A 25,725-nucleotide genomic window follows, 5' to 3' on the forward strand; every position below is an offset into this window, starting at 1 on the left:
AAGCAGCTCTTTAGGAGAGCCACCTAGATTGCACCCTTCTCGGCCGGGCACAAAAATCTAACTGGAGTCTGGAGGAGGGTCATAGGGGGAGGAGCCAGTACACACCACCTGATCGTAAAGCTTTACTTTTTGTGCCCTGTCTCCTGCGGAGCCGCTATTCCCCATGGTCCTTTCAGGAACCCCAGCATCCACTAGGACGATAGAGAAAATATATATACATATCTAGATATATCTAGATATATATATATATATATATATATATATATAACACAAACTATATAAAATATAATATACATACAACAAAATATGTATATATATATATATATATATATATATATATATACACACACACACATATATACATACATACATACATACACACACATACACACACACAATACAACTATATACATTTATATATCATATATATATGACCTTAGATCACTGAGAAAAGCTACTTACTGCAGTGATGAGCAGACCCTGACAATCACAGCAAGCAGTGGAGTCCAGGTAGAGGTTTCCCCTGCAGAGAGGAAATGGCCGCCAGCACCAAACAGAGCCGCAGGTGGCCGCCGGGAGCCGAGGTCCAAGACGGGAGGAAGCCCCGCCCCCCGCTATGGCGCCCAATTTAAAAACTGTAACCGTTCAATGCACCAAGTCAGCGGGGAGCGTCCTGCCTCCCCCGCCGGTCACCCGAGCAGCGGCCGTGGAGCTGAACCCGCCGAGCAAAGCGGGAGAAAGCTCCGCCCCCTATCAAGTTCAAACCAAGCAAACACCCGCACAAACCCAGCAGGGAGTGCTCCGATGTTCAAACTACCAAGCTTCCGCGCAAACTCAGCGTGGAGCGCCCTGCATCCCCCGATGGCCCTGCGTCTTTGGTGGGACTTGATGTATGGTTGAGGTGTTCAGGGGATTAAAGCCACACGATCTAGTTCCAAAACTGCAAAGGTGCCACTAAAATACATTTTCTGTTCAGCACCTGCAATTACACAGCCCCATACAGTATGAGTGAAGGGGGGTTAGACCAAGGACCCTGAGCGTGGCCCCCATGTATGGGAGCAGGGAGTGAGGTGTATGTCTGTACTCACCGCTGCTTGCAGGATCCTGATGGAGCGGCCCCGACACGTGCCGCACGCAGCGGTGTCCGGCCAGCTCAGGAGAGCTCAGTGTCCCCCTCAGCCGGGGCCCATCCCGAGCCGCACGCAGCTGCGATGGGACCCCGCCGGCAGCTCCCGCGGTGCAGACTGGCAGTGGCAGAGCTGCCAGTCTGTGTGTGTGAAAGAAAAATAAAAATAAGAAAAAAGAAAAAAAAATAAGAATTTACTTACCGATAATTCTATTTCTCGTAGTCCGTAGTGGATGCTGGGGACTCCGTCAGGACCATGGGGAATAGCGGCTCCGCAGGAGACAGGGCACAAAAATAAAGCTTTAGGATTAGGTGGTGTGTACTGGCTCCTCCCCCTATGACCCTCCTCCAAGCCTCAGTTAGGATACTGTGCCCGGACGAGCGTACACAATAAGGAAGGATATTGAATCCCGGGTAAGACTCATACCAGCCACACCAATCACACCGTATAACTTGTGATCTGAACCCAGTTAACAGTATGACAAACGTAGGAGACTCTGAACAGACGGCTCACAACAATAACAACCCGAATTTGTTTGTAACAATAACTATGTACAAGTATTGCAGACAATCCGCACTTGGGATGGGCGCCCAGCATCCACTACGGACTACGAGAAATAGAATTATCGGTAAGTAAATTCTTATTTTCTCTAACGTCCTAAGTGGATGCTGGGGACTCCGTCAGGACCATGGGGATTATACCAAAGCTCCCAAACGGGCGGGAGAGTGCGGATGACTCTGCAGCACCGAATGAGAGAACTCAAGGTCCTCCTCAGCCAGGGTATCAAATTTGTAGAATTTTGCAAACGTGTTTGCCCCTGACCAAGTAGCAGCTCGGCAGAGTTGTAATGCCGAGACCCCCCGGGCAGCCGCCCAGGATGAGCCCACTTTCCTTGTGGAATGGGCCTTGACAGATTTAGGTTGTGGCAAGCCTGCCACAGAATGTGCAAGTTGAATTGTGCTACAAATCCAACGAGCAATCGTCTGCTTAGAAGCAGGAGCACCCATCTTGTTGGGTGCATACAATATAAACAGTGAGTCAGACTTTCTGACTCCCGCCGTTCTTGAAATATATATTTTCAATGCCCGGACCACGTCCAACAACTTGGAATCCTCCAAATCGTTAGTAGCCGCAGGCACCACAATAGGCTGGTTCAGGTGAAACGCTGACACCACCTTAGGCAGAAAATGAGGACGCGTCCGCAGTTCTGCCCTGTCCGTATGGAAAATCAGATATGGGCTCTTATATGATAAAGCCGCCAATTCTGATACTCTCCTGGCTGAAGCCAGGGCCAGTAGCATGGTTACTTTCCATGTAAGATACTTCAACTCCACAGATTTGAGCGGCTCAAACCAATGGGATTTGAGAAAATCCAAGACTACATTAAGATCCCACGGTGCCACTGGGGGCACAACCGGGGGCTGTATATGTAGTACTCCTTTTACAAAAGTCTGGACTTCAGGAACTGAAGCCAATTCTTTCTGGAAGAAAATCGACAGGGCCGAAATTTGAACCTTAATGGACCCCAATTTGAGGCCCATAGACAATCCTGTTTGCAGGAAATGTAGGAATCGACCCAGATGAAATTCCTCCGTGGGGGCCTTCCTGGCCTCACACCACGCAACATATTTCCTCCAAATGCGGTGATAATGTTGTGCAGTCACCTCCTTCCTGGCTTTTACCAGTGTAGGAATGACCTCTTCCGGAATGCCTTTTTCCCTTAGAATTCGGCGTTCAACCGCCATGCCATCAAACGCAGCCGCGGTAAGTCTTGGAATAGACACGGTCCCTGCTGAAGCAGGTCCCGTCTTAGAGGTAGAGGCCACGGATCCTCCGTGAGCATCTCTTGAAGTTCCGGGTACCAAGTTCTTCTTGGCCAATCCGGAGCCACTAGTATCGTTCTTACTCCCTTTTGCCGTATAATTCTCAGTACTTTTGGTATGAGAGGCAGAGGAGGGAACACATACACTGACTCGAACACCCACGGTGTTACCAGAGCGTCCACAGCTATTGCCTGAGGGTCTCTTGACCTGGCGCAATACCGGTCCAGTTTCTTGTTGAGGCGGGACGCCATCATATCCACCATTGGATTTTCCCAACGGTTCACAATCATGTGGAAGACTTCTGGATGAAGTCCCCACTCTCCCGGGTGTAGATCGTGTCTGCTGAGGAAGTCTGCTTCCCAGTTGTCCACTCCCGGAATGAATACTGCTGACAGTGCTATCACATGATCTTCCGCCCAGCGAAGAATCCTTGCAGCTTCTGCCATTGCTGTCCTGCTTCTTGTGCCGCCCTGTCTGTTTACGTGGGCGACTGCCGTGATGTTGTCCGACAGGACAACATCGGCTGACCCTGAAGCAGGGGTTTTGCCAGACTTAGAGCATTGTAAATCGCTCTTAGCTCCAGTATATTTATGTGAAGAGACATCTCCAGGCTTGACCATACTCCCTGGAAGTTTCTTCCCTGTGTGACCGCTCCCCAGCCTCTCAGACTGGCATCCGTGGTCACCAGGACCCAGTCCTGTATGCCGAATCTGCGGCCCTCTAACAGATGAGCACTCTGCAACCACCACAGAAGAGACACCCTTGTCCGTGGCGATAAGGTTATCCGCTGATGCATCTGCAGATGTGATCCGGACCATTTGTCCAGCAGATCCCACTGAAAAGTTCGTGCGTGGAATCTGCCGAATGGAATCGCTTCGTAAGAAGCCACCATCTTTCCCAGGACTCTTGTGCATTGATGCACAGACACTTTCCCTGGTTTTAGGAGGTTCCTGACAAGTTCGGATAACTCCCTGGCTTTCTCCTCCGGAAGAAACACCTTTTTCTGAACCGTGTCCAGAATCATTCCCAGGAACAGCAGACGTGTCGTCGGGGTCAACTGAGATTTTGGAAAATTCAGAATCCACCCGTGTTGTTGCAGCACTAGTCGGGTTAGTGCTACTCCGTCCTCCAGCTGTTCTCTGGACCTTGCCCTTATCAGGAGATCGTCCAAGTAAGGGATAATTAATACGCCTCTTCTTCGCAGAAGAATCATCATTTCGGCCATTACCTTGGTAAAGACCCGAGGTGCCGTGGACAATCCAAACGGCAGCGTCTGAAACTGATAATGACAGTTTTGCACCACGAACCTGAGGTACCCTTGATGTGAAGGGCAAATTGGGACATGCAGGTAAGCATCCTTTATGTCCAGGGACACCATAAAGTCCCCTTCTTCCAGATTCGCTATCACTGCTCTGAGTGACTCCATCTTGAACTTGAATTTTTGTATGTACAGGTTCAAAGATTTCAGATTTAGAATAGGTCTTACCGAGCCGTCCGGCTTCGGTACCACAAATAGCGTGGAGTAATACCCCTTTCCCTGTTGTAGGAGGGGTACCTTGACTATCACCTGCTGAGAAAACAGCTTGTGAACGGCTTCCAATACCGTCGCCCTGTCTGAGGGAGACGTTGGCAAAGCAGACTTTAGGAACCTGCGAGGGGGAGACTTCTCGAATTCCAACCTGTAACCCTGAGATACTACCTGCAGGATCCAGGGGTCCACCTGTGAGCAAGCCCACTGTGCGCTAAAATTCTTGAGTCGACCCCCCACCGCTCCTGAGTCCGCTTGTAAGGCCCCAGCGTCATGCTGAGGGCTTTGCAGAACCCTGAGAGGGCTTCTGTTCCTGGGCAGGGGCTGCTTGCTGCCCTCTCTTACCCCTTCCTCTGCCCCGAGGCAGATATGACTGTCCTTTTGTCCGCTTGTTCTTATAGGACCGAAAGGACTGCGGCTGAAAAGATGGTGTCTTTTTCTGTTGGGAGGGGGTCTGAGCTAAAAAGGTGGATTTTCCGGCAGTTGCCGTGGCCACCAGATCCGATAGACCGACGCCAAATAATTCCTCCCCTTTATACGGCAATACTTCCATATGTCGTTTGGAATCCGCATCACCTGACCACTGTCGCGTCCATAAACTCCTTCTGGCAGATATGGACATCGCATTTACTCTCGATGCCAGAGTGCAAATATCTCTCTGAGCATCTCGCATATAAAGGAAAGCATCCTTTAATTGCTCTATAGTCAATAAAATACTGTCCCTATCCAGGGTATCAATATTTTCAGTCAGGGAATCCAACCAGACGACCCCAGCACTGCACATCCAGGCTGAGGCGATGGCTGGTCGCAGTATAACACCAGTATGTGTGTATATACTTTTTAGGGTAGTTTCCAGTCTCCTATCAGCTGGATCCCTGAGGGCGGCCGTATCAGGAGACGGTAACGCCACTTGTTTTGATAAGCGTGTGAGCGCCTTATCCACCCTAGGGGGTGTTTCCCAGCGCGCCCTAACCTCTGGCGGGAAAGGGTATAATGCTAATAACTTTTTTGAAATTAGCACTTTTCTATCTGGGTTAACCCACGCTTCATCACATACATCATTTAATTCCTCTGATTCAGGAAAAACTACAGGTAGTTTTTTCACCCCCCACATAATACCCCTTTTTGTGGTACTTGCAGTATCAGAGATATGCAAAGCCTCCTTCATTGCCGTGATCATATAACGTGTGGCCCTACTTGAAAATACGTTTGTTTCATCACTGTCGACACTAGATTCAGTGTCTGTGTCTGGGTCTGTGTCGACCGACTGAGGTAAAGGGCGCTTTACAGCCCCTGACGGTGTCTGAGACGCCTGGGCAGGTACTAACTGGTTTGCCGGCCGTCTCATGTCGTCAACTGATTTTTGTAATGTGCTGACATTATCACGTAATTCCATAAACAAAGCCATCCATTCCGGTGTCGACTCCCTGGGGGGTGACATCACCATTATCGGCAATTGCTCTGCCTCCACACCAACATCGTCCTCATACATGTCGACACACACGTACCGACACACAGCAGACACACAGGGAATGCTCTTATCGAAGACAGGACCCCACTAGCCCTTTGGGGAGACAGAGGGAGAGTTTGCCAGCACACACCCAAGCGCTATAATATATATGGGAACAACCTTATATAAGTGTTGTTCCTTATAGCAGCTTAAATATATCAAAATATCGCCAAAAAATGCCCCCCCTCTCTGTTTTACCCTGTTTCTGTAGTGCAGTGCAGGGGAGAGTCCTGGGAGCCTTCCTCACAGCGGAGCTGAGCAGGAAAATGGCGCTGTGTGCTGAGGAGAATAAGCCCCGCCCCCTATTTCGGCGGGCTTTTCTCCCGGAGTTTTAGATATCTGGCATGGGTTAAATACATACATATAGCCTCAATGGCTATATGTGATGTATTCTTTTGCCATAAAGGTATTAAATATTGCTGCCCAGGGCGCCCCCAGCAGCGCCCTGCACCCTCCGTGACCGCTTGGTGTGAAGTGTGTGACAACAATGGCGCACAGCTGCAGTGCTGTGCGCTACCTTCATGAAGACTGAAGAGCCTTCTGCCGCCTGTTTCCGGACCTTCAATCTTCAGCATCTGTAAGGGGGGTCGGCGGCGCGGCTCCGGGACGAACCCCAGGGTGAGACCTGTGTTCCGACTCCCTCTGGAGCTAATGGTGTCCAGTAGCCTAAGAATCCAATCCATCCTGCACGCAAGTGAGTTGAAATTCTCTCCCCTAAGTCCCTCGATGCAGTGAGCCTGTTGCCAGCAGGACTCACTGAAAATAAAAAACCTAAAAACTTTTTCTAAGCAGCTCTTTAGGAGAGCCACCTAGATTGCACCCTGCTCGGACGGGCACAAAAACCTAACTGGGGCTTGGAGGAGGGTCATAGGGGGAGGAGCCAGTACACACCACCTAATCCTAAAGCTTTATTTTTGTGCCCTGTCTCCTGCGGAGCCGCTATTCCCCATGGTCCTGACGGAGTCCCCAGCATCCACTTAGGACGTTAGAGAAATAGGATTTTGGTACTTACCAGGTAAATCCTTTTCTTTGAATCCATAGGGGGCACTGGAGTACTCTTGGGATATGGACGGTTTCCGTAGGAACAGGGCACTGAATATTTAAATTTAGAACACTCCACCCCTCCATATCCCCGAGTACCTCAGTGTTTTTTACTGAGCCGAACAGGAACTATAGAGAGGTTGACAATGGAGTATTACATATAACATAACGGACAACAACGAAGTTGACACATAACGTTACTGACAACTAAACAGTTGATACAATAACCAGCACTTGATAAATTGAACCAGTCGGTGAGTGTGTTTTACCATAAGATCCCCTGAACTTACCACAAACCAGGTAAAACTGCTCTGGGTGGGCGTCCAGTGCCCCCTATGGATTCAAAGAAAAGGATTTACCTGGTAAGTACCAAAATCCTATTTTCTTTTTCATCCACTAGGGGTCACTGGAGTACTCTTGGGACGTACCAAAGCTTCCCTCGTGGGCGGGAGAGCTGTTTGACACCTGTAACACTAGGCGGCCAAAGCTAGATGCTGATGCCGCAAACGTATCAAACTTGTAAAAGCGCACAAACGTGTGCACTGAAGACCATGTAGCCGCACGGCAAAGCTGCGTCGCTGAAACGCTGAAGCTCCACGACCAGCTGCCCATGAAGTTCCCACAGAACGTGTGGAATGAGCTGTTACTGATGTAGGCGGCTGTAACCTAGCATGAAGGTAAGCCTGACGTATGGTCAGTTTTATCCATCTGGATAAGGTCTGCTTAGACGCTGGCCAACCCAGCTTGGCAGCATCATAGAGAACAAACAACGTATCCGTCTTACGAACTGTAGACGTTCGGGATACATAAACGCGTAAAGCGCATACTACATCCAGAGTTCCCGAATGTGATGTCAACACAGGAACTACTATTGGTTGATTGATGTGAAAAGATGACACTACCTTTGGTAAGAAAGCGGGATTCGTCCGAAGTTCCGCTCTGTCATCATGAAACACCAAATACGGTGGCTTGCATGACAAGGCACCCAAATCTGAAACACGCCTTGCCGAAGCTAAGGCTAGAAGAAAAATCGTTTTCCAAGTGAGAAACTTAATATCCACTTGCTGTAAGGGTTCAAAATATGAAGACTGTAAGAAATCTAAAACCAGATTCAAGTCCCATGGCGCTGTAGGTGGAATGAATGGAGGCTGTACTCTGAGGACACCCTGCAGAAAAGTGTGTACCGACGGCAATAGAGCCAATCGTCTTTGAAAATAAATTGACAACGCAGATACCTGCACCTTTAGTTTAGATAAACGCAGTCCTCCATCCAACCCCGTCTGTAGAAATAACAGAAGACGGGATAACTTGAAAGATGTCGGAAACTTACGAGTTTCACACCAACCTATATAGGCACGCCAAATTCTGTAATAATGAGCTGCCGTAACTGGCTTCCTAGCTCGTAACATTGTTGGTATAACCGATTGGAATGCCCTCTCTTCTTAAGAGGGCTGTCTCAACAGCCACCCCGTCAAACGCAGCCGCGCTAAATCGGGGTAAAGGAACGGACCCTGTTGTAACAAGTCCGGACGTAGAGGGAGGGGCCAAGGTTCGTCTGCGAGTAGTCCGCGGAGATCCGAGAACCAAGCTCTCCGAGGCCAATGAGGCGCCACTAGTATGACTGTGACAGACTCTCTTTTGATCCGTTTTAGCACCAGAGGGAGCAACTGAAACGGTGGAAACAGATACACAAGGCTGTACGGCCACGTGATGGTGAGAGCATCCACCGCCACCGCCTTTGGATCTCTCGTTCTGGACACATACTGGAGCGTTTTGTGATTGTGTCGAGACGCCATCAGGTCCACCTGAGGGTAACCCCACCGCTGAACCAACATGTGAAACACTTCTGGATTTAATGCCCATTCTCCTGGATGAAAATCCCGACGACTGAGATAATCCGCTTCCCAGTTGTCCACTCCCGGAATGAACACTGCGACCTGATGGTATTCCGCCCAATTGAGGATTCGAGCTACTTCCCGCATTGCCATGCGGCTTCTCGTTCCTCCTTGTTTGTTGATGTATGCGACCGCCGTCGCATTGTCTGACTGCACCTGGACAGTCTGAGACCGAAGCATGTGTACTGCTTGTCGTAGCGCATTGTAAATTGCGCGGAGCTCCAGGACATTTATAGACAGCAATCTTTCGTGATCCGCCCAGAGACCCTGGAGCTGACAATTTTGAACTACAGCTCCCCAACCTCTGAGACTGGCGTCCGTCGTTAGAATTATCCAATTCCAACCGCCGAACAGTCTCCCTGCGGTTAAATGGTGTTCCTTGAGCCACCAGAGCAGAGACACCCTTGCCCTTGGCGACAACTTCACCCTGTGGTGAATCTGCAGATGCGAGCCCGACCACTGTGCGAGCACATTCAGTTGAAATGGATGCGAGTGAAATCTTCCGAACTGAAGCGCTTCGTAAGCTGCCACCATTGTGCCTAAGAGGCGAATGCACAAATGTACCGACACTGTGCGTGGCTTGAGTACTAATTGTACTAGATGGCGTAGAATCTGTACTTTCTGTTGTGGTAGGTAAATTCTTTGATTGACCGTATCGAGAATCATACCTAGGAATTGAAAGCGTTGAGACGGAATTAGATGTGATTTCTTGAAGTTGACAATCCAACCGTGGTGAACCAGTACATTGTACGTTAGCAGCGCATGTTGGAGAAGCATCTGTTGAGACGAGGCTTTGATGAGCAGATCGTCTAAATACGGAAATATTGTCACTCCCAGGGATCTGAGATGAGCTATCATCACAGACATCACTTTGGTGAATACCCGAGGCGCTGACGACAGGCCAAACGGTAGAGCCTGAAACTGGTAATGGTTTTGGCGTATTGCAAACCGCAAGAATCTCTGATGAGGCTGCCAAATTGGAATGTGTAAGTACGCATCCTTGAGATCTAGCGCAATCATAAATTACTTTGGCTCTAAACCCGCAATCACGGAACGCAGAGATTCCATCTTGAATCTGTAGTAAGTTACGTACCGATTGAGACCCTTTAAGTTCAATATTGGTCTGACTGAGCCATCCGGCTTCGGTACCACAAACAGACTGGAATAATAACCCTGACCCTGTTGATGTACAGGGACCGGAATCAAAACTGCTGAATCCAGTAGGGACTGAATGGCAATTTGCAGAACCGCCCTCTTGTCGTCCGACAGAGGCAATCCTGTCTTGAAAAACCGCAGTGGCGGAAGACAGTCGAACTCTATTTTGTAACCTTTTAACACTAAATTGCGGATCCACCCATCCGCGGATGTCTGGAACCACGCCAACTGGAACGTCTGAAGGCGTGCTCCCACAATCGGAGAACCGAGATGGGCTGGTAGCCCGTCATGCCACTGGCTTGTCGGTAACCTTAGCGTCCTGACGACTTGTGTTGGTTTGTTGGAAACCACGTCCACGTCTACCAGGCGTGGCTGTTCCTCTGCCACGTCCTCGAAAGGACTGAGGTCTAAAGGATTTGAACGTAGGTCCAGAGTACCTCCTTCTTGGTACCGGTGGAGGCAATGGTAAGAAAACCGACTTTCCTCCCGTAGCCTCAGCAATCCATGCGTCCAATTCAGGACCAAACAACTTCTTGCCATCGTAAGGTAACGCCTCTATACCTCGTTTGACCTCTGCCTCCGCTTGCCAAGCACGCAGCCAGAGTGCTCGCCGTGCCGTAACTAGCGACGATGAAATACGATAAGTGAGCTGACAGATGTCAGTAGAAGCTGTACAGAGATACTCTGCAGCCTCACACATTTGATCTGCAAGAAGTATAAGGTGTTCGTCATGTAAGGCAGACTTAAGTTCTGTTATCCATACTATGAGCGCCTTAGTGACCCAGATACCAACCAAGCCAGGTCTCAGCAGCACTCCTGCTGCTACATACATGGACTTTAGCATAGTTTCTATTTTGCGATCTGAAGGGTCTTTAAGCGTAGTAGCCGCTGGCACTGGTATGGTTAATTTCTTTGTAAGCTTCGACACTGACGAATCAACTATTGGTGGATTCTCCCATGTACATGTCACAGAGTCTGGAAACGGGTAACTAGACTTAAATCTGCGAGGTATAGCAAACCGTTTATCTGGAGCCTGTCGTGTTTCTATTAACATCTTATGAAGAGACTCCGACACAGGAAAACTTATGGGAGTTTTGTCGTTTACCAAAGACGACCTGATCATTTGTGAGAGGCTCCTCAGTTTCTGTAAACTTCAGAGACTGACGCACCGCTATGATGAGATTATCAATGCCTGAGCTGTTAAAATCCTCACTGTCTGACTCCACTTCGCCCTCCTCACCCTCATCTTGTGCCGTGAGGTCTGGCATGGAATCGCCAGAATGCAACATAGCAGAAACTGGTAAATCATAAGACATATGAAAATTATCCCGTCTACCCAAAATGGATTTGGACCTTTCGCAAGGCTGAGAGGCCTCGGTAGTTCTGGCGGTCGCAGCCTAGACTCAGATCTTGCCGTTTCCCGCTCCTGTCGAGCGGCGGTCAATTCTGATTGCAACCCAGCCAGTACATTGCCTAGCATTTCCCATGGAGGGTTCGGGGAGGAAATTGGCTGTAAAACCGGAGCAGAAATTATATTCTGAACCGAATCCACAAAACATACTGTACATGTGGTAGATCCATCCGGTAACACACTGCTACAGACTTTGCAATTATGCTTTTTAGTTTTTGCTGGTACCTTACTCATTATGGCGACAGACAATACAATACACAAAAAACAGACACTTGCACGACTCAAAATAGTACTAAGGTGTCTCTCTCTCTCTATATATATATATATATATATATATATATATATATATATATATATATCTATCTGGCCAAGTGCAGTACACGTGGCCAGTACTATGAAATGTGATCCCAAATTCCCACTAACACCCCTGCGCCTCCGGTGGAGTAGAGATGTAGTACTGGAACGTTCTGGAATCACAGAGGATGACACAGGAAGCATGGTTAAAACGGCTGCCTATGCTCTCACATGCAGTTACTATGAAATCCTGTGTAAATACCCCTGCAGCCTAGCATCTGCTGTTGCTGCTGCAGGGTTATCTTACTGTATTGCCCCCTACTATTGCCCCCTGTTATGAGGTAATGCCCCCTCTCCCCCCTGCCTGCTTTCAGATGCAGAGCGGCGGGCAGCGCAGCGTGTGGTGCCACATCCTCTCCCCAGTGACCGAGAGACAGAGAGCGGGGATCGTGAAGCGCTGTGAACAGCGGGAGCCGGGTATCGTGCGCTGTGAGCAGCGGGAGCCGGGTATCGTGCGCTGTGAGCAGCATGAGCCGGGCCGGGAGTACAGCGGTGGGGGCCGGAGCAGCGTGAGCGGCCGGAGCAGCGGAGGCGGCCGGAGCCGGCGGCGGGCGTCTGCAGAGGGATCCCGGCGCAGTAACAATGTCCCCACACCTCGGGGCGGCCGCGGGAGCTGACCGCCCCGTACACATACCTTCACTCCTGCAGCTTGTGATGAGGCTCCGACGGGGCTTCTGTACAAGCGCCGGCCAGCCTGAGCAGGAGGATCTGTGTGTGGCTGTGAGGGAGCTCATTCAGTGAGGACCGACACGCCACTGCTGCTATCAGCAGCTTGCACTATCCCAGACCCTGCCTTTTGGAAGGGGGAAAGGGATGTGAAAAAAAAAATTAAAAGCTTAAAACAAAAATTATTCAAAAGAATTGTGGACCCAGCCACAAACGACCTGTTGCTACTTCGAGCACAGAAAAAACACTGAGGTACTCGGGGATATGGAGGGGTGGAGTGTTCTAAATTTAAATATTCAGTGCCCTGTTCCTACGGAAACCGTCCATAGTGGATGAAAAAGAAATTCTTCAGCTAACACCCAAGTGAACCAGCTCCCTCGGGCACTAACTAAGACTGGCTTGGAGGGGAGATAGTAGGGGAGGAGCTAGCCACAGTGTTAGAATTTTAAAGTGCCAGCTCCCAATTACTGCCTACTATTTCCCCATTGTAACTACGCTCCAGTGGCCCCTAGTGGATGAAGGAGAAAACTTTTACTAAAGAAACTCTGGAGAGCTCCCCTAGCTGTGACCGGCTCCTCCGGGCACATTTCTAAATTGAGTCTGGTAGGAGGGGCAGAGGGAGGAGCCAGCCCACACGCTCAAACTCTTAAAGTGCCAATGGCTCCTGGTGGACCAGTCTATACCCCATGGTACTAATGTGGACCCCAGCATCCTCTAGGACGCAAGAGAAAACTAGCTTAGCTTTGACAATACAGTTGAAATTTAAAGTTACAGTACGATCTAAGCAGGAAAAATTCACAGGGTGTGCAACATTACGGAAAGTGAAAGCAAAAAGCACAACTAAATACATTATATTTGTATTAGAACAGACAAATACACCAAGTAAATCACTGCAGATGATTTACTGAGCACTTGTATACCTGAGCAGGAGATGGGCTAGGCGTCAGGCTCTTTGCCTTCTTAGCAGGAGGTGGAGCTGGAGACCAGTTGCCAGAGTGGGAAGGAGATCTAGAGGGTGAAACAACTTGTTTTTTCGGAGCTGGGTCAGGGGATCCAGAAACAGATCTGGAAGATGAATCTCTTCTAGGCTGAGGACTTAGAGACGCCCTTAAAGGAAAAGTAACAGAATATGCTTACATAGACATCTTTTACTACATGGAATGGATAAGCAAGAGCACTAGTTAATTCTATTTAATGCAATCATATATATGAAAATAATTTTTACTTTTTGACTTGCTGTTTCGGTTCCGGCGTCCTGGATACTCGTCTTATAGGCCGTGTACTTGGGGAAGGGGACTTCAGCCTCCTTGGAGGAGATGAAGATTGGCCTCTCCTGTGTGCTGATGGGCTTTCGGACCCACAGGCTGCCAGTGGGTGCGGAGAGACGGATAAACGTTTAGGTTGGGGTGGGGAACGTGCTTCACGTCCTGACCTGCTTGGGGAGGCTCCTTTTCTGTGCTTAGACGGCAGTGATGGAGAACGCCTCTTTGCACCTGGAGATCCTTTAGGTTTTGGTGGTGGTGAATGTGACACTCTGTGCTTTGGTGGAGGAGACTGTGACACTCTTCTCTTTGAAGGTGCCTGAGCAAGTGGTGAAGAAGTTCTCCTTTTGGGTGGTGGAGAGGGGGAGTACCTCCTCTGAATAGGTGGTGAGTATCTTCTTTGTGAAGGTGACTGCCTGCGAGGAGAGGGAGACCTACAAAATAAGAGGTATACATTGCAGCTGGAGCATTCTCTGCAACACAGTAATACACTGCTCAAAAAAATAAAGGGAACACTAAAATAACACATCCTAGATCTGAATGAATGAAATATTCTTATTAAATACTTTGTTCTTTACATAGTTGATTGTGCTGACAACAAAATCACACAAAAATTATCAATGGAAATAAAATTTATTAACCCATGGAGGTCTGGATTTGGAGTCACACTCAAAATTATGGTGGAAAAATACACTACAGGCTGATCCAACTTTGATGTAATGTCCTTAAAACAAGTCAAAATGAGGCTCAGTAGTGTGTGTGGCCTCCACGTGCCTGTATGACCTCTCTACAACCCACACAAGTGGATCAGGTAGTGCAGCTCATCCAGGATGGCACATCAATGCGAGCTGTGGCAAGAAGGTTTGCTGTATCTGTAAGCGTAGTGTCCAGAGCATGGAGGCGCTATCAGGAGACAGGCCAGTACATCAGGAGATGTGGAGGAGGCCGTAGGAGGGCAACAACCCAGCAGCAGGACCGCTACCTTCGCCTTTGTGCAAGGAGGAACAGGAGCAGCACTGCCAGAGCCCTGCAAAATGACCTCCAGCAAGCCACAAATGTGCATGTGTCTACTCAAACGATCAGAAGCAGACTCCATGAGGGTGGTATGAGGGCCAGACATCCACAGGTGGGGGGTGTTGCTTACAGCCCAACACCGTGCCGGACGTTTGGCATTTGCCAGAGAACACCAAGATTGGCAAATACGCCACTGTCGCCCTGCACTCTTCACAGATGTAAGCAGGTTCTCACTGAGCACATGTGACAGACGTGACCGAGTCTGGAGACGCCAAGGAGAACGTTCTGCTGCCTGCAACATCCTCCAGCATGACCGGTTTGGCAGTGGGTCAGTAATGGTGTGGGGTGGCATTTCTTTGGGGGGGCCGCACAGCCCTCCATGTGTTCGCCAGAGGTAGCCTGACTGCCATTAGGTACCGAGATGAGATCCTCAGACCCCTTGTGAGACCATATGCTGGTGCGGTTGGCCCTGGGTTCCTCCTAATGCAAGACAACGCTAGACCTCATGTGGCTGAAGTGCGTCAGCAGTTCCTGCAAGACGAAGGCATTGATGCTATGGACTGGCCCGCCCGTTCCCCAGACCTGAATCCAATTGAGCACATCTGGGACATCATGTCTCGCTCCATCCACCAACCACAGACTGTCCAGGAGTTGGCGGAGGCTTTAGTCCAGGTCTGGGAGGAGAGCCCTCAGGAGACCATCCGCCACCTCATCAGGAGCATGCCCAGGCATTGCAGGGAGGTCATACAGGCACGTGGAGGCCACACACACTACTGAGCCTGATTTTGACTTGTTTTAAGGACATTACATCAAAGTTGGATCAGCCTGTAGTGTGTTTTTCCACTTTAATTTGGAGTGTGACTCCAAATCCAGACCTCCATGGGTTAATAAATTTAAAAATAAATACAAAAGATTGGTGCTCTACAGTACACACACTATATCTGGTTGGATTCAGACGGCTGCTCACCAGTTGTGGGCGGGCTGCCCCAACAATAGATCAAAATGAATATGAAAAAAGAAAGAATGGGAGCGCAGGATGAATCCAATAAGTATTTTTTATTAAAATATTGTTATATCAACCACATAAAAATACAGTGCATGAACTAGCCTAAAAATAATGAACAATTAATAATGTATAAATGTATACAAGACTGCCATATCTCCTGAACCAATATGAATAAGAAAACCTTTAATAAACCCTAATTAAGGGCTGCATTGATGCTTCATGAAAATCAGCCGTGCGTCCACGAGCTGAAATATTTGTAAGAAGGAGACTGACGAAAAGTGCCTCTGTTATAAATCACTGTTAAAGTGTACACTCTTCTCCTTGTACACAAAAGAACCTCATTGGCAAAGAGTATCCCAGTATTGAACTTGCGTACAACCGTGCTGTATTATTAAGTGGCAAATAGACAGTGATGGTCAAATTCACTTTGTAGTATATCACCTGATGTGAGAGCCTCTCCGTCAAAGGCGCTGTACTGAGCCGGGTTTGCAGCGGCTCTGTGCAGTGAAAGTACAGCTGGTCACGTCACCAGTGAACCATCCAGATGAACACGGTTGTTTTTCTCCGCTGAAGGGTACTGTACCAATTTGAATGTGCAGCAGTGTAGAAAGATTGGAGTAGCAGATTCCCCAGCCGCTGGTGAAAAGTCCGTTTTAATTGCGGCTACGGTCCACTCGATATATGCGGCTCACAGAGTGTCAGGAGAATGCAGCAGTCAAATGAAGTCCTTCAATGGAGTACCTTAACGCGTTTCTCGGCCTACAACGCTGGCCGTTTCATCAGAAGGAAATGAATAAGCAGATCGTGGCTAGCCTTAGTATATATACCCAGATACTTCAGAACTGCGGCTAAACAGTTCTGAAAGCACATGAAAGATGGTATTAGGTATTTCCGGATATTCCCACCATGCAGGCAATAGCTCTTACTGGATACTGGTCCTTCAGTCCGTCCCCCAGCTTATCAGGAAAATAACCTATGCGTTTCCACCCCTAGCTGGGGTCTTTGTCAAGGTTTGATTTCCATTGAGAACGTGTGTGTGATTTTGTTGTCGGCACATTCAACTATGTAAAGAACAAAGTATTTAATAAGAATATTTCATTCATTCAGATCTAGGATGTGTTATTTTAGTGTTCCCTTTATTTTTTTGAGCAGTGTATTATACAGATAAAAATAAGATTTTACTTACCGATAAATCTATTTCTCGTAGTCCGTAGTGGATGCTGGGGACTCCGTCAGGACCATGGGGATATAGCGGCTCCGCAGGAGACAGGGCACAATAATAAAAGCTTTAGGATCAGGTGGTGTGCACTGGCTCCTCCCCCTATGACCCTCCTCCAAGCCTCAGTTAGGATACTGTGCCCGGACGAGCGTGCATAATAAGGAAGGATATTGAATCCCGGGTAAGACTCATACCAGCCACACCAATCACACCGTACAACCTGTGATCTGAACCCACTTAACAGTATGATAACAACGAAGGAGCCTCTGAAAAGATGGCTCACAACAAGAATAACCCGATTTTTGTAACAATAACTATGTACAAGTATTGCAGACAATCCGCACTTGGGATGGGCGCCCAGCATCCACTACGGACTACGAGAAATAGATTTATCGGTAAGTAAAATCTTATTTTCTCTGACGTCCTAGTGGATGCTGGGGACTCCGTCAGGACCATGGGGATTATACCAAAGCTCCCAAACGGGCGGGAGAGTGCGGATGACCCTGCAGCACCGAATGAGAGAACTCCATGTCCTCCTCAGCCAGGGTATCAAATTTGTAGAATTTAGCAAACGTGTTTTCCCCTGACCAAGTAACTGCTCGGCAAAGTTGTAAAGCCGAGACCCCTCGGGCAGTCGCCCAAGATGAGCCCCCTTCCTTTTGGAATGGGCTTTTACCGATTTTGGCTGTGGCAGGCCTGCCACAGAATGTGTAAACTGAATTGTATTACAAATCCAGCGAGCAATCGTCTGCTTAGAAGCAGGAGCACCCATCTTGTTGGGTGCACACAGGCTAAACAGCGAGTCAGATTTTCTGACTCCAGCCTTCCTGGAAACATATTTTTCAGGGCCCTGACAACGTCAAGTTACTTGGAGTCCTCCAAGTCCCTAGTACCCGCAGGTACCACAATAGGTTGGTTCATGTGAAAAACAGAAAACACCTTAAGGAGAAATTGAGGACGAGTCCTCAATTCTGCCCTGTCAGAATGAAAAATTAAGTAAGGGCTTTATATATGATAAAGCCGCCAATTCTGACACACGCCTGGCTGAAGCCAGGGCTAATAAAATATCTCACATGGAAGGTGACGATGCTAAGTCCACAGTGGTGAGTGGTTCAAACCAATGTGACTTTAGGAAACTCAAAACAACATTGAGATCCCAAGGTGCCACTGGGGCACAAAAGGAGGCTGTATATGCAGTACCCCTTTTACAAACATCTGAACGTCAGGCACTAAAGCCAGTTCTTTCTGGAAGAAATTCGACAGGGCCGAAATTTGAACCTTAATGGACCCTAATTTTAGGCCCATAGACAGTCCTGTTTTCAGGAAATGTAGGAAACGACCCAGTTGGAATTCCTCTGTAGGGGCCTTCTTGGCCTCACACCACGCAACATATCTTCGCCAAATGCGGTGAAAATGTTTTGCGGTTACATCCTTCCTGTCTTCGACCAGGGTAGGGATGACTTCATCTGGAATGCCCTTTCAGGATCCGGCGTTCAACCGCCATGCCGTCAAACGCGGCCGCGGTAAGTCTTGGAACAGACAAGGCCCCTGCTGGAGCAGGTCCTTTCTTAAAGGTAGAGGCCACGGGTCTTCCGTGAACATCTCTTGAAGTTTCGGGTACCAAGTCCTTCTTGGCCAATCCGGAACCACGAGTATCATTCTTACTCATCGCCCTCTTATGATTCTCAGTACTTTTTGTATGAGAGGCATAGGAGGGAACACATACTCTGACTGGTACATCCACAGTGTTACCAGAGCGTCCACCGCTATTGCCTGAGGGTCCCTTGACCTGGCGCAATATCTAGTTTTTTGTTCAGGCGGGACGCCATCATGTCCACCTTTGGTTTTTCACAACGGTTTACAATCATGTGGAAGACTTCCCGATGAAGTCCCCACTCTCCCGGGTGGAGGTCATGCCTGCTGAGGAAGTCTGCTTCCCAGTTTTCCACTCCCGGAATGAACACTGCTGAGAGTGTTATCACATGATTTTTCGCCCAGCGAAGAATCCTTGCAGTTTCTGCCATTTCCCTCCTGCTTCTTGTGCCGCCCTGTCTGTTTACGTGGGCGACTGCCGTGATGTTGTCCCACTGGATCAATACCGGCTGACCTTGAAGCAGAGGTCTTGCTAAGCTTAGAGCATTGTAAATTGCCCTTAGCTCCAGTATATTTATGTGGAGAGAAGTCTCCAGACTCGATCACACTCTCTGGAAATTTTTTCCTTGTGTGACTGCTCCCCAGCCACTCAGGCTGGCATCCGTGGTCACCAGGACCCAGTCCTGAATGCCGAATCTGCGGCCCTTTCATAGATGAGCACTCTGCAGCCACCGCAGAAGAAACACCCTTGTCCTTGGAGACAGGGTTATCCGCTGATGCATCTGAAGATGCGATCCGGACCATTTTTCCAGCAGATCCCACGTAAAGGTTCTTGCGTGAAATCTACCGAATGGGATCGTTTCGTAAGAAACCACCATTTTTCACAGGATCCTTGTGCAATGATGCACTGATACTTTTCCTGGTTTTAGGAGGTTCCTGACTAGCTCGGATAACTCCCTGGCTTTCTTCTCCGGGAGAAAACATCCTTTTCTGGACTGTGTCCAGAATCATCCCTAGGAACAGTAGACGTGTCGTCGGAAAAAACTGCGATTTTGGAATATTTAGAATCCACTCGTGCTGTCGTAGAACTACTTAAGATAGTGCTACTCCGACCTCCAACTGTTCTCTGGACCTTGCCCTTATCAGGAAAGCGTCCATATTTCTTTTAAGAAGAATCATCATTTCGGCCATTACCTTGGTAAAGACCCGGGGTGCCGTGGACAATCCAAACGGCAGCGTCTGAACTGATAGTGACAGTTCTGTACCACGAACCTGAGGTACCCTTGGTGAGAAGGGCAAATTTGGACATGTAGGTAAGCGTCCCTGATATCCAGTGACACCATATCGTCCCCTTCTTCCTGGTTCGCTATCACTGCTCTGAGTGACTCCATCTTGATTTGAACGCTTGTATGTAAGTGTTCAAATATTTCAGATCTCACCTAGCCGTCTGGCTTCAGTACCACAATATAGTGTGGAATAATACCCCTTCCCTTGTTGTAGAAGGGGTACTTTGATTATCACCTGCTGGGAATACAGCCTGTGAATTGTTCCCAATACTGCCTCCCTGTCGGAGGGAGACGTTGGTAAAGCAGACTTCAGGAACTTGTGAGGGGGAGACGTCTCGAATTTCCAATGTACACCTGGGATACTACGTGTAGGATCCAGGAGTCCACTTGTGAGTGAGCCCACTGCGTGCTGAAACTCTTGAGATGACCCCCTACCGCACCTGAGTCCGCTTGTACGGCCCCAGCGTCATGCTGCGGACTTGGCAGAAGCTGTGGAGGGCTTCTGTTCCTGGGAATGGGCTGCCTGCTGCAGTCTTCTTCCCTTTCCTCTACCCCTGGGCAGATATGACTGGCCCTTTTGCCCGCCTGCCCTTATGGGGACGAAAGGACTGAGACTGAAAAGACTGTGTCCTTTTCTGCTGAGATGTGACTTGGGGTAACAAAAGGTGGATTTTTCAGCTGTTGCCATGGCCACCAGGTCCGATGGACCGCCCCTTTATACGGCAATACTTCCATGTGCCGTCTGGAATCTGCATCACCTGACCACTGTCGTCTGGCAGATATGGACATCACATTTACTCTTGATGCCAGAATGCAAATATCCCTCTGCGCATCTCGCATATATAGAAATGCATCCTTAAAATGCTCTATAGTCAATAAAATCTTGTCCCTGTCAAGGGTATCAATATTTTCAGTCAGGAAATCCGACCAAGCCCCCTCAGCGCTGCACATCCAGGCTGAGGCGATTGCTGGTCGTAGTATAACACCAGTATGTGTGTATATACTTTTAGGATATTTTTCAGCTTCCTATCAGCTGGCTCCTTGAGGGCTGCCGTATCTGGAGACGGTAACGCCACTTGTTTTTATAAGCGTGTGAGCGCCTTATTCACCCTAAGGTGTGTTTCCCAACTCGCCCTAACTTCTGGCGGGAAAGGGTATAGCGCCAATAATTTTCTATCGGAGGAAACCCACGTATCATCACACACTTCATTTAATTTATCTGATTCAGGAAAAACTACAAGTAGTTTATTCACACCCTACATAATACCCTTATTTGTGGTACTTGTAGTATCAGAAATATGTAACACCTCCTTCATTGCCCTTAACATGAAACGTGTGGCCCTAAAGGAAAATACGTTTGTTTCTTCACCGTCGACACTGGAGTCAGTGTCCGTGTCTGTGTCTGTGTCGACCGACTGAGGTAAATGGGCGTTTTTACAAGCCCCTGACGGTGTCTGAGACGCCTGGACAGGTACTAATTTGTTTGCCGGCCGTCTCATGTCGTCAACCGACCTTGCAGCGTGTTGACATTATCACGTAATTCCTAAATAAGCCATCCATTCCAGTGTTGACTCCCTAGAGAGTGACATCACCAATACAGGCAATTTGCTCCGCCTCCTCACCAACATCGTCCTCCTACATGTCGACACACACGTACCGACACACAGCACACACACAGGGAATGCTCTGACAGAGGACAGGACCCCACTAGCCCTTTGGGGAGACAGAGGGAGAGTTTGCCAGCACACACCAAAAACGCTATAATTATACAGGGACAACCCCTTATACAAGTGTTTTCCCTTATAGCATTTTTATATATGTAATCATATCGCCAAATAAGTGCCCCCCCTCTCTGTTTTAACCCTGTTTCTGTAGTGCAGTGCAGGGGAGAGCCTGGGAGCCTTCCTCACAGCAGAGCTGAGCAGGAAAATGGCGCCGTGTGCTGAGGAGAATAGGCCCCGCCCCCTTTTCGGCGGGCTCTTCTCCCGGAGTTTGTGAGATCTGGCAGGGGTTAAATACATCCATATAGCCTCAAGGGCTATATGTGATGTATTTTAGCCATAAAAAGGTATTATACATTGCTGCCCAGGGCGCCCCCCCCAGCGCCCTGCACCCTCAGTGACAGTTGGTGACTGTTGGTGAAGTGTGCTGACAACAATGGCGCACAGCTGCAGTGCTGTGCGCTACCTTATGAAGACTGAAAGTCTTCTGCCGCCTGTTTCTGGACCTCTTCAACTTCGGCATCTGCAAGGGGGGTCGGCGGCACGGCTCCGGGACGAACCCCAGGGTGAGACCTGTGTTCCGACTCCCTCTGGAGCTAATGGTGTCCAGTAGCCTAAGAAGCAAATCCATCCTGCACGCAGGTGAGTTTTCTTCTCTCCCCTAAGTCCCTCGTAGCAGTGAGCCTGTTGCCAGCAGGACTCACTGAAAATAAAAACTTAAACTTTTATTCTAAGCAGCTCAGAAGAGCCACCTAGATTGCACCCTTCTCGTCGGGCACAAAAATCTAACTGAGGCTTGGAGGAGGGTCATAGGGGGAGGAGCCAGTGCACACCACCTGATCCTAAAGCTTTTATTATTGTGCCCTGTCTCCTGCGGAGCCGCTATATCCCCATGGTCCTGACGGAGTCCCCAGCATCCACTAGGACGTCAGAGAAATACATAATTGTTAATGCAACTGAAATTTATTCTTCAGAAGCGATAGACATTTGCTTTCAAATAAGAGGTTCTCCACCTGAATACTAAACACCTTTCTATGGGGATCAGTATGATATCCCGGGATCCAGGCGGTCAGGAGACAGACACTGGGATACCGGTGGTGAGCACAGTGTGTCCCCTCGCGGGCTCGCCACGATTTGGGCCCCGTGCACAGGATTATATTCCCACTCAGATGGTGGCGTGGGCCTCCACCCAAGTGGGTATTCCAGCCACCGGTCAGGATTACGACCGGCAGTATTTAACCCGGTGTCGGGATTCTGGTGTCTGTATCCTGACTGCGGAGACTATGTGTCCTGAATTAGAAAGATATGTTTCTTGTGTTTCTTATTACCCTCTCAAATAAAACCATCTCAATTACTAATACAGCCAATGGAAAAATGTATAGGACTTCTTAAAGAAAAACAGAAAGTCACCTCACATCCAAAATTGCTTTTGTGGTATTTCCACACCACCTCCCATCTCACAGTAAACATTAGAGATGAGTGTAGAGAAACATAATTAATTACTTTTTTTTTTAAAGAAGGAATAAAGTCCTTCTTCAGGAAAAACGGCACCTACCAAGATTAACTACTACAGAAGCTCCCTCACTACCAAGCTCCGCCACACACACGATACCCCCCTACTTCAGATAAATCCGCTATGGACGCTGCTTGCCCTTCACTGTAGCTGCCGCGAGTAAATAGCATTGGAATCTTCACCTACATATTGTGTTTACTTGGAGATCTGAGATACACGGCACATATGGTACAGAACCAGAATCCTGCTCAGCTCATTTCTAAACCCTAAAACTAGCAACAGCAAAACAAAAATAAAAGTCCACACCATAGTACGTACTTCAGTGTTTAAAGTACAGTGCACAATGCTCAAAAGGGGAAGATATATGCAATACATTCCTAACACCATGCAAATGATAACCATGTCTGCTAGAGAGCACAGAACAAATGCTGGAGCGTTAAAACTATATTGAGAAACCACATTGCTGGAAAACTAAACAAAACTATATATTAAAAAAAAAAAAAAAAAAGCATAGCTTTCTCATTGCTCCAAGCGATCTTTAAATATTTATCAAATGCTTTAAAACTAATTTACAATCTTGGAAACCGCATTTGCAATGAAAACAATTCACTAAAATTCCTTTGTTTTATTCAAAATCGGCAGTTACCTGCGCCTCTGTGGAGAAGGTGAACGTCGTCTCCTAGGGGGTGGAGCTGGAGACGGGCTGCGACGCCTTCTGGCTGGAGGTGGAGATGGACTCCTCCTCCTGCGGCTATAAAAAGGAAACCATATGCATTAGTCCGTTTAGCATATAATGCAATCAACATATCAAAAACTCTGAAGTAACCGCTACAAATTAAAAACAGGTCTTGTGCCCACTTAAGGCATTTTTGTCATGCTAAACAGGTCAACAAATTACCCTTTCACAACCATGGGTGTTTCAGTCCACATAACCAAACCCAACCTTAAAAGGGGCAAACATTTGGAAGGCAAAACCAACCTGTTTTGCCTTTTAATTAATTGCTTCTTTCAAACATTGGGCAGACTCGCAGGGAACTCACTGATGCCTATAAGTTGCAGGCTAATGCATTTACCCCTCAGACATTAGGACCAGATTTAGTCCACCACATTAAAACAGTCCTGTTAAAAATGATCTGTAGCAACTGCGGAACTTTACACCAAATTGTGAACAAACCTTTTAAGAGGCGATTGCCACCTTTTCATACTCTGCATCCTGAGAGCAGGGAGGAAAAATAATTTAAGTTGATGATGAAAACGAAGATCTTGACTGGGAAACAGAAAACACAATATGAACTACAGTACAGAGGTACTTACTGTGGGGATAGGTCCTTGGGTCTCTTCCTTGGAGAGGGGCTCCTTGATGGTGAACGCCTGCGCCTTCTCCCAACTTCTCCATTCTTTACTCCTGTGCGCTTTGGCCTCTCATCCTCTGAAGAGGATGATGATCCAGAATCTAGAAATTAATAAAGGATGAACAAAACATTGATTGCAGAGAAAGAACAGTTTCTAAAAATTAACTTTTTTTGTTAAAACCTGTATAGACCCAAAAACAAGCTGTAAAAAAAAACCCCAAAACATTTGTTCTACTAGTACATGTAATTTCAGGCTTGCTTATTTTACTTCTGTTACACTATTTTAAACAGGAACAATGTATTTTTTTAAAGTACCTGAGGAAGACTGCCGATTCTGTCTTCTATATTGGCGACGCTGCTGCACTGAATCAGATAATCCTATTTTGCCTCCTTTTTCATCATCTGCATAAGAAATTTGGTCTTTAAATTAAGATTTTAATTTTGACATGTCTAAAGATATACAGATGTGTCTCCATACATCTAACCTCAATACGCCATGCAGCACAAGCTGCCTGGCGTGAGTGAGCAATCTGGTCCTGTGCAACTCTGCTAATGTGAGCATTTTTTGGGGAACTGAACAGCAAAGCGGAGAAATCTCTGATGCTAGAGACATGAAGGTAGGCATCACGAATATCCAGGGATACCATAAAGTCCCACGACTGACACCAGAGCAATAGACTGTAGTGCTTCAATACAGAATCTGGGCAGATAGGTCCCATTGGGTTTTCGAATCGGCAAAGGGAGGTGGGAGTAAAAACCCTTCCCCTGTTATCAGGGAACAGGGATAATAACCCCTACGTTCAGTAAAGATTGAACAGCTCCATGGAGCCCCATGGCTGTGCCTGGATCAGATGAAGGATTCTTGCACACAAAAAAAAAAATGAGTGGGCATACCCGTGAGATCGCTTCTCGCACCTAGGTGTCTGTAGTTGACTTGCGCCATGAGGCTGCGAATTGCAGTAGTCAGTCTCCCTCCCTGGGACCCGCCTCGTCAGGCAGAAGGCTTAGCCGCCCCCCCTCCCCCCCCCCCCCCCCCCACTTGGAGGTCAGGTGTCTGGCCGTCCAGGCTTGCTTAGTCCACGACTTAGCAGTCTTGCTGGAGACAACCTGCTGTGGAAAAGCCTGCCCTCTCACTTTGCCTTGAAACCTACAATTACGAAAAGATGTCCAAGCCTTCGGGTTAGATCCGGATGGCAAAAAGGCAGACTTAGAAGCTGCCAACGCAGCAACAATCTTATCCAATTCTGCA

At 48.1% G+C, this 25,725-nt stretch overlaps 1 protein-coding gene across 10 annotated transcripts in view; it reads right to left on the reverse strand.

The window, feature by feature from the left end:
• Positions 1-25,725, reverse strand: part of SRRM1 (serine and arginine repetitive matrix 1) — a 256,992-nt gene that overhangs the window by 64,104 nt on the left and 167,163 nt on the right. For 7 of the 10 annotated variants that reach the window (XM_063954148.1, XM_063954157.1, XM_063954156.1 and 4 more), the window contains 6 exons: positions 24,792-24,878; positions 24,439-24,577; positions 24,299-24,337; positions 23,771-23,875; positions 13,736-14,206; positions 13,431-13,617 (listed from right to left, as the gene is read on the reverse strand). In XM_063954148.1, coding sequence (XP_063810218.1) covers positions 13,431-13,617; positions 13,736-14,206; positions 23,771-23,875; positions 24,299-24,337; positions 24,439-24,577; positions 24,792-24,878 — 1,028 coding nt within the window. The remainder of the gene's footprint in view (positions 1-13,430; positions 13,618-13,735; positions 14,207-23,770; positions 23,876-24,298; positions 24,338-24,438; positions 24,578-24,791; positions 24,879-25,725) is intronic. The other 3 variants (XM_063954149.1, XM_063954154.1, XM_063954150.1) reach the window with 3 other exon arrangements.

This window comes from Pseudophryne corroboree, chromosome 2 (genome assembly GCF_028390025.1).
Source record: "Pseudophryne corroboree isolate aPseCor3 chromosome 2, aPseCor3.hap2, whole genome shotgun sequence".
In the NCBI taxonomy this organism is placed as follows: Eukaryota; Metazoa; Chordata; class Amphibia; order Anura; family Myobatrachidae; genus Pseudophryne; species Pseudophryne corroboree.